Source organism: Brassica napus, chromosome C4 (genome assembly GCF_020379485.1).
Source record: "Brassica napus cultivar Da-Ae chromosome C4, Da-Ae, whole genome shotgun sequence".
Taxonomy (NCBI): domain Eukaryota; kingdom Viridiplantae; phylum Streptophyta; class Magnoliopsida; order Brassicales; family Brassicaceae; genus Brassica; species Brassica napus.
In genome coordinates this window covers 39,406,423-39,420,207 of record NC_063447.1, presented here as the reverse complement: position 1 = coordinate 39,420,207, position 13,785 = coordinate 39,406,423, and the positions used below count along the sequence as shown (strand labels likewise).

At 32.3% G+C, this 13,785-nt stretch overlaps 1 protein-coding gene across 1 annotated transcript; it reads left to right on the top strand.

Moving 5' to 3' along the window:
- Positions 1 to 9,281: 9,281 nt before the first annotated feature.
- Positions 9,282 to 9,848, top strand: LOC106393744. Its single transcript, XM_013834413.2, has one exon. It carries the CDS (start codon positions 9,282 to 9,284, stop codon positions 9,846 to 9,848), a length of 567 nt encoding a protein of 188 aa, XP_013689867.2.
- Positions 9,849 to 13,785: the final 3,937 nt, after the last annotated feature.

Below are 13,785 nucleotides of genomic sequence, written 5' to 3'. Positions count from 1 at the left end.
TTAAACGTTTTTAATTATATAAAAATCGTTTTTATTTATAAAAAATCATTTTACTTATAAAAAATATTTTTTCATTATAAAAATTCGTTTTTAATAGCTGAAAAAAAATTAGGCTATTTAAATTAATTAAAAAACACATTTTAATTATTATAAAACTATTTTAATTATAATAAAACATTATTTAATCATAAAACGTTTTTAAATAATAAAAAAACTTAATAATGTTTTTTTCTAGGGATGGACCACCTCCTCTTACACTTAGACGTTATTCTCGGCGTACTTCTTCACTCACTCAGAGTACTCAGAGTACGTCACCCGCTAGTAGCCCAGTTGCAGCTACCACTCCTCCAGCAGCCCGCACCCGTCCAGCAGCCCGCACCCCCCCCTTCGGTAGCTTCCGACCCTTCTCAAAGTTCAAGAGGAGGAGGATTGCCTACTACGATGACTGTTGAGGAGTTGGTTAGGCAACCTGGCCGAGAATCGCTTCAGCGCCTTGATCCAAATTATCTTTTTGTCCCAAACACCACTTGGTAAGTATTTGTTTTAAAAGGTTCTTTCATTTTATATTCATCTTTTACATTTAATTGTGTTTGGTTTTATTTTGTAGGTTTGATTTGTCTGGCAATGGTATCACCAACAGCCTTCTTAGGATGGAGTACACGATGATGCTAAAGCGTGGTTATCCAACTTTCTATGACATGCCTGACGAAGATCAAGAACTTTGGTTTCGGCAATTTGCGGTATATGTTCTCAATTTTTAATATTATAAAAAAATTTCTACAATTGTAACTTTCTAAAATTTGTTTGTATTTATTTTGCAGCAAGAGTTCAATTGGGAATCAGGGATTACAGAACAAGTGAAAATTGCTTTCCGCCGCAAAGCAGCTTCGCACTACACCAAGCAGATCAATGAGTGGAAGCAAAAATTCGATGTTGGTGAGGTCCCGAAGCACATCAACCCAGACGTTTGGCGGGATTTGTGTGGTCATTGGACGAAAGATGAGACAAAGTCTTTGTCGACAATCAACTCGCAAAATCGGTGTAGCGTGCGTGGTGGGAAAGAGATATTTGTCCACAACTTAGGGGCAACGAGTTTACAGACACGAGCACTTCAGCTAGTAAGTTTCTAATCTGATTTTCTTATTCACTTTTAAATATGTGATACTAAATATATTGTTTTTAGATGAAGGAAAACGGTGGGGTTCCCGTAGATGATTTTGCCCTGATGAAGAACGCCTATACCAACAAGAAGACTGGCGAGATTCAGGATGGACTTATTAAGGACGTAATCCAGCTCGTGGAAACTCGAAAAGAGAATCTCCTCGCGACTCAAGCTTCTATGTGTGAAGAAGGCGATCCTGCTTCTTCCAACTCCTTAACCGTAGAGCAACTCAACAACCTTGTTCTCAAGGTACATTCTAATTTCTTTTTGCTATGTATGTGTGATATGTATTCGTTATTTCTCATTCAGGCTGTTCCAAGGAAAAAGGGTCGTTATGTTGGATTGGCTCGTCCAACCGGAGGGGCTTCTTCTTCTTCTTCAGCTCACTATCCACCCGTTGATGAGCTTATGGAGCAGATTAAGACCAAGGATATGGAGATTGGGTTCCTGAAGAAGGGCAATGCTGAAATCTGGGTTGAGCTGCAGCAAAACTGAACGGCGATGGAGCAAAACAATGTTCTCACCCAGACCTTGTTGGAGAGGTTTAGGACCCGCTTCGGTGACGACTTTTAGTTGTTTTTTTTAATTTTCAAGAACTTTTTATTACTTTTTATAACTTCAATGTATAATAATGTTGAAGTTATTACTATAATGTTTTTAAATTCTAAATTATCAATTTTTTCTGAAATTAAATTAAGAATTATAAAAAATATTTTTTTTTAAATTAAAAAAGGAATACCGACGGATACAATTAGCCGTTGGAATTTCTATAAAACCGACGAACAGGATCTGTCAGTATTTTCAAGATATTCCGACGGACTAAAGTTGTCGGTTATGTTTTCAATTACCGACGGACATACTTCGTCGGTTTTTCTAGCAATACCGACAGATTTACTTCGTCGGTATTTTCTAAGTATTTTCTAGAAATACCGACGGATATTTGTCGTCAGAAGTTTTAGAAAAAACCGACGAAATACGTCCATCGGTATATCCCGACGAAATCCCGATGAATTTCCGGATACCGACGAGATGAAACCGACGAACATACTTCGTCGGTTTTTCTAGCAATACCGACGGATTTACATCGTCGGTATTTTCTAAGTATTTTCTAGAAATACCGACGGATATCTGTCGTCAGAAGTTTTAGAAAAAAACCGACAAAATACGTCCGTCGGTATATCCCGACGAAATCCCGACGAATTTCCGGATACCGACGAGATGAAACCGACGAACATGCTTCGTCGGGATTCCATCGGGATGAGCCTTTTCCGACAAGATTCTGACGGAGTTGTCCGTCAGTATCACGCAGTTTTATTGTAGTGATTTTTTCCTTCATAATTAAATTATTTTTGCTTTCTCTTGTGAAATCTGTTTTTCATTCTTTATTTTTGACCAATTGATAAATGTTACGTCCAATTATATATTCCCACGTTTTACTAACTAATTGTCATTAAAATACATATAAATATAGAGTTATTCTTCGGTTCACGAACTGAACCTGAAAACACGAACCGGAACCGACCTAAAAATATCCGACCCGAAACCGAACCAAAAATTTACAAGTACCATTTAGATCCAAAATTCTTTTACCCGAAAGAACTGGAACCGAAATCAACTAACCCGAATAGACCCAGACCCAAAAAGAACCAACCCGAATAGACCCAACCCAATAAGAACCTAATTGTACCCTACTTAAAAATATGTATATCCAAACTATGATTTTTTTGTTTGTATTATATATATATATATATATATATATATATATATATATTATTTTATGATTTAGTTGAAATATCTTTTGTTAACAATATTTATTATTGTTTTGTAACATTTTTAATAAATATAAAGGTTTAAAATGTAGAATTTAGAGTATGAAAATGTTTTATTTTAATTATTAATAGTTTAATTTAAGTTATTTTGTAAAATTTTAGATATATATGATAAATATCGACTAAATCTGAATGAGTTTGGGTATTGCGTGTCCTTTGCATATCCTAAATACCCGAACCCGAACCGGACCAGATACAGACCCAAAAATTACATGTATTTTACAGGTATTTTAATCATATATAGATCTTAACCTATCCGGACCAGAGAAGAACCGACTCGAACCCGGAGTGAAAATTTACAAGTATCTATTGGATCAAAATGTGTAGGATCCAAAGGACCCAGACCCGAAAGAAACCGACCCGGACCCGAAAGAAACCGGCCCGAACCCGACCCGAAGACCCGAACGCCCCGACCTAGGTTCACCACTTAAATTAACTAATAAAAAGCTGACATGTCATATCTTGTTTATGAAAATAAAATTAGAAAGTACAATTAATTGCCAAAAAAATTGAAATAGCAAAATTCTAAACCCTAAACTTTATAGCTCAAATTCTAAACACTAAACCCTAAATCCTATGATTAACACTAAACCCTATAACTCAAACTCTGAACACTAAACCCTAAACTGTATGATTAACCCTATATCCTAGGGTTAACCTAAATCCTATAGGTTTAATGATAAATCCTAGGTTTAATCATAAACCCTAGGAATTTAGTGTTTAGGGTTTATAGTTTTTAGGTTTTAGGATTTTTCTGACCGTGTTTTGGGTTTAGAGTTTGCTTCTCCTGCTCCCCCTTCTACGGAAAAATAGTTAACTCTAAACCTTAAACGCTATCAACAAATCTCTAAACCATATTAACAAAACCGTAGACCCTAAACTCTAAATCCAAGGGTTTAGAGTTAATCCTAGATTTAGGGTTACTCCCAGAGTTTAGAATTTAGAGTTTCGGATTTAGTGTTTAAATTTTGAGCTATAGGATTTAGTGTTAACCCTAAGATTTAAGATTTAGCGTTTAGAATTTGAGTTATATTGTTTAGGGTTTAGAGTTTTATAATGTTAAATTTTTTTTGGCAAATTTTTTATTTATTAGGAAGATATGACAAGGAATTTTCTATTGGTTATTACTTAAGTGGTGAACGCTAAGGGGTGAACACAAGACTAATTCATAAATATAGCTATTATGTAATTTTCAATTTATTATAACTTCGCCTCTACTTCCTATATTCCAGGGACCCATTACTTTCATTTATACTAAATATTTCATGTATACAATGTATACATTATATATGAGCAAAGAAAGAATATGACCATGAACTGTTCCACTAAAATATATATTACAACTACATCTAGTTAATCACATTATTCATGACAAAATCAGTGACGTCAAGCATTTCACTATTAGCTTGTTGTTTTCTTCGTGCCCGATACCACTATCTATACTATACTAAAAGAGGGATATAAACTCCTCTTAGAGTGTCCACATAAGCACAAAAAATCGTCCAATCAGATAGTCCGAAGTTGCCACGTCATCTCATTTATTTTTTCGTAAAAAATGAAAAAACATTACAAAGGAAAGGATCGAACCCGGGTTAGTATGACATAAATATAGGGCAGATACCACTAAGCCATTGAAACTTTCTTGGACACATATACAAGAATCACTAAATATGTAATCATACTCTTATGTACATTTACCAATGTTTTTAAACCCGACCCGGACACCAAACCGGACGACTTACCGGCTCACTGGGTCACTGGATCGACCGGGGATGAACCGCGGGTTAATAAATAAATTAATTTTATTAAATAATAATATATTAGCTATAAATATATAAAAACTAAACTTTGGATATGTATACATTTTATGTTTAAAAAGTATTTAAAAATATTTATGAATATATATATAATATTCATAAATATTTAAATAAGTGAATATAATCATTCAGTCTTTAAACTTTTAAAAGAAAAAAAAAATATTTTGAATGAAGATCTTAAAAAGTTGGAACTTGAGATTGAAAATCTTAATGTCTAATGTGAATAATAAATAAAACTTCAAATTCAAAATAAACTAAAAATAAAAGATCATTGTAATAAATTGTCAATAACAGAAATAAACTAACACCAAATCACATCAACTAATTTTGGTTCTCTCTACCATCGTTCAATTTCATTTTCTTCTGGTTGCATAATGAAATCTTGATCAAAATTTAAAAATCAAAAATATAAAACCGAAAAGGAAAATCTAACTTTTTTCGTCAGCACCTAACTTCTTAATTGGAAACTTAGAATATAAAACATAATTTAAAAACTAAAAAAAAAGTAAAAGTTATTTATTGGTCCAACCGGTATCGGATTCTGGGTTTTAGTGGGTTTTTGTGGGTTTTTGCGGGTTTCTAAATATTGGGTTTCGTGTTATATAATAAATATATATTATTTACTGATAATAAAAATATAGTTATTCATCTATCACAAATATCTATGCAAATATGTGAATCAAGTACAACAATCAAACAACATAATGATTTTCACAAAGAAAATTTAAAAATATATTTATGTTATGTAGTCTTATTTTATATTCTTTAAATAATGTAATATAATATTATACATTATTTTTTAGAATTGAAAAATACATATATATCAGTTAGACAAATTAAGCGATAATTAGACAAATTTGATTTTTTTTGCGAGCCAAAAGTTTATTATTAAATTAGCATCAGTTATTTCAAGATGTTTAAGAAAGGATGGACAAAAAAATAGGATGAACATAAATGATATATGAACTATAAATAGTACTTTGTAAAGCTGACTTAGATAACACATCTGCAAATCCATTTCCAGTGCTTTTTGATGCCTAAATTCAGTTTCTTCAGAGCAGTTGTTCCACAAAGAGATCGTATGAGATATTGTTTTGATATTCAGATTTGTTTCTTGACTGTTAAGAAGATTGATAACTGTAAAAATGTCTCATTCGAATATGATATGTCTATAACCGAATCCCCAACATCAGACAAGTTTATTTTAAAATTAAATAATTTTATTTTTCTTATATTATATAATAAATATATATTATTTACTGATAATAAAAATGTAATTATTCATCTATCACAAATAACTATGCAAATATGTGAATCAAGTAGAACAATCAAACCACATAATGATTTTCACAAAGAAAATTTAAAAAATATATTTATGTTATGTAGTCTTATTTTATATTATTTAAATAATATAATACAATATTATGCATTATTTTTTAGAATTGAGAAATACATATAGTATCTTATCCGCGCGTAGCGCGGTTAAAAAATCTAGTACTATATAAAATAACACCTATATAATAATACAAGTCTGTGTATATACAGCAGAAATTCTATAAACTATACTCGATAAATTAATAAACACTATAAATTAATAAATTCTCCAGGTCTCGAATTAGGTCAGTTCAAAAAATTACACAAATCAAGAAAATAATAAAATAATATTTTTTTTAGAAAAATATGTGTAAATATATGGTTCCATTAAAAGTATAAATTAATAATTTATATATATACATATTTTATATAAGTACAAACAAACATTGTATTGTTTTTATATGCAAAATGAAACTATATAAAACATATTTCATATACACAAAAATATAAAAAATGATATGAAAGTCAAATTTCAAAAAAAAATAATTAATGTATATAGGTAAAATTAATTATTTTCTTATTTTATATAAACGATATACTCTAAAATAGAAAAATCAAAAAAAGAAACATTTTATAAATTAAGAACTCTATAAAATATCATAGTCCCAACATAATTAATTTATAGAGCTTATACTGTAATATCAATTTAAAAATTTAGGATTCAAAACTATGACATTCTAAAATACAACTATATCATTCGGGTCTAACCATTCATCTATTTTAACTAAAATATAATTTATTTACCTATAAATATATATTTAATTAAAACAAAATAGCAATAATATATATATATATATGATATAATATATATATATATGATATATATATATATATATGAAACATATATTATATATTAACTATTATATATTATAATATAGTTAAAAAGTTTAAAATTAGTTAAATATATTTATATTTCTTTCCTCCCAGTCTAAATAATTTCTACATTAGCTACTGCCTACATATATTAATATATACAATACTGTTATCTATATTTTCCAGTATAAAAATTAATGGGAGCTTGACTTTATTGACTCTTTTATCTGAGAAAAGACGAAGCTAGATAGTTTTTTTGACAAGAAAAAATATGAGAGAGTAGAGAAAAAAAAAGAAAAAAAAATTAGTGTAAAATAGATTTTTAGTAATCCAGATTGTTCCTTATTTATTGGGCCAATAAATTGTTGTGGTGTTTAGCACAATGAATTAATTAGTTACTTAAAAAATAAAACCAAAGTGGGTTATATATATATTTTTAGTGGGTTATATAATATACTAGGGGCATGTCCGCGCTTCGCGCAGAATATTGTTTTATTGTTGTTAATTATTATTTTTCGGATGATATAGCTAGTTAACTATGTGATCGTCTTTATTTGCTAAGAACATTATTTGGTATTTTTATTATGTTATGTAGTAATAGGTGATATGCTAACATATTATGTGTTTGTTTTTTTAATAGTGTGTTGGTGTGGGTATAATAGTACCTTATTAGTGGTGGAGTGAGTTTGTGATGTAATGCATATTGAATTTCAATAATTTTACATTAAGGCATTTGTTGAATTTAAGGCTAATAGTTTCAGGGTAAAAATTAATATTTTTTCTAATTATTTGAACATTACTTTTTAAAGATGTTTTGTGTTCTCTCCCTATATTTTTACATTGAGCCGTAACCATCTATGCATTTCGTTTACCTTTCCGTTATGTTGTGATTCTCGCCATCACCGAAAAAGACTCACATATGTGCTCTTGTTTTTCCTCACCTTTTTCTCCTCTTTTTCCTTAGATTTCGGCTCATGTTAGGTACTGAATCTCTTTGGGTTGGGTCAGAGTTTAGTCGTCTTTGAAGTTGTTTTCCTCGTCGTTGGCTTACCATCGATAGTCCCTTCTCGTCTTAGTTTTCAAGATATGGTTTTTGGTGATCTGACTTCTATAGCTCGAGGACGGCTCCGCGATTGAATGATTTTGTTTTGTCTACCCTTCCATCTATGTTCCCTCATCTCGTTGCAACTTTCATGGCTGCTTGCGTCTCTGTGACTCTCCCTTTCACCATGTTTGCCACTCCAGATTTGGATAGTTTTCTCCTCCGAATATGCTCTGTAGATTTTGAAGATTGTTTCTGGTCTCAAGTCTGGGCTCTGGTTTCTCGGGGGTTGGCTTCCGTTCTCTTCTTCCCTTGCTTCCCTTGGTATAAGTGTGTGGTATTAGTCTCTTGGAGCTTTGGTCTCTTCTATCCAGAGTTTTGTGGTTCTTCACTTGCATAGACGTCTTGTTTGTGCTTGTTTAGTTTGTGAGGTGATTCTTACCGTTCGTTATGTATGTCTCTTCCTGCTTCGTGGTGATTTTAGCCTTCTGTTGATTATTTTTCCTCTAACCCGCTTTCTTGGTTCTTTGCATTGGTCTTTGATCACGCTCCTTTGTGTTCAAGCGATTGCTTTATCTCAAGATTACATTTCTACATTTTTCTGACTTTTGATTGTTCTGGCCAAGACACTCAATGATAATGTGGGGTAAGTTAATTTTCGTTCTTGATCGCCTTTGAGCTCTGGACCTTTATTGAGTTAGTGTTACTTTGGAATTTTTTTTCTTTATGATTATGGAGGTTTTATGTTTAGATTATGTGTTTTGCTTTAGTTTGGTTAATATTAAGATAAATATATAGTTTAAATGAAATAATATAAAACAGTAAAAAATAATAAAATAGCGAAAGTTTATGTTATGTTTAGCAGTGAATAAATTAAATATTAAAATACATTTATATTTTTTTTACTTATTTCTTTATTCGTTTTGCAATTTTTTGAACAATAAAATAGATTATCAAACTTCAAATGATGATAGTTAGTGTGAGAAGGATTAGATAGTGCATAATTAGAAAATAATGAACCAAATTGCAATAGTCTAAAAGAAGAAAGATCTAAAATGTAAAAAGACAAAAAAAGAGGACACATGTCAACAAACTCTCCTTCCACATGTCATAAGAAGAGAGAAAAGTCTACTTTATATATATAGATATAGTGTATTTATACTTTTGTTAAATGGGAGTCTATAATCTGGTATATCTGGAAGGCCCGAAATGATAAACTCTTTAGAGGAATAGACAGACACCCTATGGAACTAATTAGATATGCTGAAAGTGAATGCCAGGCTTGGTTTAATGCCAATGAGAGGATACCGGATAACCCACGTGAGCTGCACAATGAGGAACTCCAAGCCATAAGCTTGGATAATATATGTATGGTGGATGGATCATGGACTTCCATGGCACAGTTTAGTGGCTGCGGATGGGTCTGGAAGGATAGTCTGGGACAGACACAGCTTATGGGAATGCGCAACTTAAGTAGGAGAGAGACTTCTATGCATTCGGAAGTGGAGGCACTAAGGTGGGCAATGGAGAGCATGCTTCTACATTCTTCGTGTCAGAGCTTTGGAACAGATTGCAAATACCTAATAGCAATGATACGAGAACCTCAAGCTTGGCCAAGTTTCGCGACTGAATTAGAGGCAATAAAGACGCTCCAGCTATGTTTTCCAGAATTCAAGATCTCTCACATCCCACGAGCACAAAATAGAATATCTGATTCGTTAGCTAAATCTGCTAGATCCTTTTATAGGAAGCTTTGTTACATTGGTTGTTCTATTCCGGTCTGGTTACCCAGACCATCTCAAGTTCTTTGAGTTATAGAATGGCCGTTCGTTGTCAAAAAAAAAAAAAAAATGGAAGTCTATAAAAATAGGGGTACGTAGCAAATATTTCATTGGCTTGATCCAAGCCGATTGAAGATTTTCCACAGTTCGTCTTGAAATTTTGGAGGCTTAAAGCAAAAAATAAATGGAGACATATATACTACATTACTAAATTTAATTTTGTAGACTTTATACCACTAGGGACATTGCCTTCGCGCAAGCGCGGAGTTGTGGATAGAGTTCTTGTTTCATCTCAATATTTGCTAGGGTTATTGTAGTTTTGAATTTTGTGTTTTGAGTTGTTTTTCAATTTTTTTTAATTGTTATAGAGTTATAATTGTGATGATGAACTGTGTATGCATTGTTCTCCACTTATATAGGACTAAACTGTGTTAGTAATGTGATTGATATAGTTCGTGTTGTTGTTTGCTGTGTCACTGAGACTTATTGTTTGTTTGTCTTTTTAATTTGTTTCTTGTACTGTTGAGAGTACATAAATTATATTAAAGTTGTTGAGAGTACCTTTTGTTTTTGGATATTTTTTCTCCAGTTTAGTTGTGTAAGTTGTGTGTATTAAGTAATAATTTTTATTATCCTTATTATGTTTGTTATATGTTTTTATTTTATTTTTAAATTTGTTGCTCTTACCAAACATTTAAAACAAATACATGAAGACTTGTAGAAATAACTATAAAATGAGTGACAGTTCTGAGTATTTGGGCTTTAATGAGTTTTAAACAAAATTATGTATTTCTCATAAGAAGACAGTAGCATTGGCCAGTTGACATTGGACATGTATGCTATTTTTATAAGACAAGTGAGCATGTGGAAATGTTGTTACGCCTTTGTGTCTGTCGGGATTGGCCATTATATCTCCTGTTGTGGCTGTGTTTGTTTATCTTTTATTTGATGGGTAATATGTAAACAAAAATTATTGTTAGTTGTATTTATCAGAGTTCATAACTTACTCTGTCTTTTTTGTTTAGGTAATTTCATTGATCTTGGTTGTCGTCTTCGTTTTCTTCGTTGCGAAAGTAAGTCTGTAAATTGTTAAATAGCTGGCCGTGTAGTTTGTATTTGTTTAGCTGACTCGATGTATGTGTCGTTGCGAAAGTAAGTTTGTAAATTGTTAAATAGCTTGTCGTGTAGTTTGTATTTGTTTAGATGACTCGATGTATGTGTCGTTGAGTTTTAGTTGAGGTGATTGGTTTGGTATATTTGTTTTGAAGTTTATTTCTAAGATTAGACAAAAAAAAGAGGTGATCATTAATGATTCGTCTTTTTGGAATTCTAGTTTTTGGTGTTTTGATTGTTTGGGTTGTTGTGGTTTCTTTTAAGCTGTAAAATAAAGGTTTGTGTAAAATTAGTTTGATAAGTAAGGGAGATAAATAGACGACCACAGAATTTGGGTAAGAAATATTTTTGATTATTGATGTTAGCACAATATAAATAATAATATAAAAGGAATAGTGTGTTGATTGTTTTGTACGGATCAATGAGGAGACGGATAACGACTCGAGTTGTTTCTTTGCTAAGGTCAGAGCCTTGGACAGAACAGATTTGCCCAACCACATCTGCGAGTTTAAATATCAGTTATAATAATGAAACATATTATAAACCCAGATGCAATATGATAATATACCTGGGAGTTCTAGATTTGTGTTCGCAATCACTTGAAAATTGTCAAACAGTCTAATTATGATTGGAGATTGATCTCAGGAACACCCGTGATGACTTCATTAATAATAGTTGGTGAGATGAAACAAATAAGGAATGGGTGATCAATTATCTTGTACATGCTTGAGCACATAGCAACCTCAAAACGATCGACTTTCACAATGGAACCGGCTTTCAAAGATGGCATGTAATGATTAGCACGTCCGGCGGGAATAAACCCATGAATCACGAAATCTGCAAATAATATTATTTTACAAAGAATCAGAAAATCAGTTATATTAAATAAGTGTGATAAATCGAAGATTAACTTACCTTTTCATCAAGGAGGTTAGAAGCTATGCTCTGACTACTACGACCAACACGGAGAGACTCGAAGGTTGAGTGACGGATGCCGGGAACGCCGGTTTGAGGAACTGGAGAGACAGAAAGACATTTTCTAGAAGATCGTTAAAGCTAAGAGGAATCAATGAGTTTTGTGGAGATGCAGATTGGGTTCATCAAAGATGAGAATCATATATATAGGGTTTACAGAAAGGCTACAAATCATGAACATTTAAGATCAAGCGATTTAAGATGGGGAGATGAAGAGTTCACCAGTGAAAAAAATAGATTACGAACATTCATACGGCGCAACTCTGTAACTCAGACTTGTCTGAGACAATGATGAAAAGAACCTAAACTCATGTTAAACGAAGACAGTTTACAATATGGAAAAACTATAATTGTTGTTTTTTTCATATAACGTGATGAACCTCATTTAAAAATGAAACTCATAATACACTTGTAGGCCTGGCCCACAGAGAAAAGCGAAGAAGCAAAGGTTTCCGACCTTCATAAATATATATTAGTTTCGGCCATCAATGTACAAAGTATACTTTAGTTTAGTGGTATAAATGTTAGTGTTTATATCTCAATAACCCGGGTTCGAACCACATGCTTGACACTTTTTCACACTCTTAAAAATGGAACCCACCAAAATGCTGACGTGGCGGCTCAGGAATAAGGCAACTGTCTCATTATATTATAGATCTCTAGCTGAGAAAAGACAAAGCCAGATAGTCTTTTGACAAGAAAAAATATGAGAATTGAGAAGAAAAAAAAACGAGTGTAAAATACAATTTTTTTTAGTATTATAAATGTATCATTGGTTTTAGAACATGGTCGGCTCAAGAGTTTCCAAAACCTTGGCATAAAGAATGAATTAGAGACTTGTCTTTGAGACAGCATCTGAGCTTGAGAACTTTGATATATTCTCTGGCACGTTTGGCTTATCACGCCATTGTTTAACAATCAATGAATCATTGGAGAAGCAATGCGGTTATTGAGTCTAAGAGCTTACAGGAAACAAAAATTTAAAGATATTAACTTTGTCTCAAGCCCGAGTTGTCTTGAATACATTATCTTCGCTCATCATAGAATGTTTTGATCAAATGGTCCATATTGCTCTGTTTTCCTGGAAATGTGAGGAGAAAACATGCAACTACTTTGTAAATGTTCACAGAAATAGGAAATGTTCACAGAAATAAGAGTAATGATCAAAATACATGTAAGATGATTATCTCGTTGCATGTTCATAACAAGAAGATAAAAGACCTTTTCAGCGGTAATGCTGCGGTTAGTCTCCCCACCATATCTGATTCTCATAGTCACATATCATCAGCTCTCATGGCCGAAGCCATTGCTGTTCACCGAGCGGTTGCTCTTGCGTTTTATTCAAACGTCCGATCCCTGGCGGTTCTATCTGATTCCTTATCTCTGATCAAACTATTGAAGACGAGAGGGTGCCAACCTGAATTGTTCGGTATCACGATATCTATCACTTTATGTCCTATTTTGATGTCATTTCTTTTGCTTTCATTTCTCGCAACTTTAATTCGGAAGCTGATTTTGTGGCAAAATCAGCTCTCGCTCAGTTTGTAAGAAACCCCCTTCATGGTGGGTAGAACCCTTCTAGTTAATGCATTGCTTGTTTGATAAGAAAAAAGACATTTTGGTCTAACCAGCAACAAGATGTAAGCTTAAGAATTTGGAGTTTTATAGGTTGATGCAGTGGTGGAGCTTTGATTCGATCGTGTACATGTACTACACATGGAGAATGATGTGTGGCACATGATTCGGAGAATAAAAAGAGAACATCAAGATGCGATGATTTGGAATATTTTCATATGTTTGGTTGACGATATAAGCATCAAAGAATATCATTAGATCATAAATTAAAAAGAAATACAAAAGGTTTTGGGATTTCGTAGTT

Coding starts and splice junctions, on each gene's coding strand:
- LOC106393744 (XM_013834413.2), top strand. CDS start 9,282: ATGGAACTAATTAGATATGCTGAAAGTGAATGCCAGGCTTGGTTTAAT.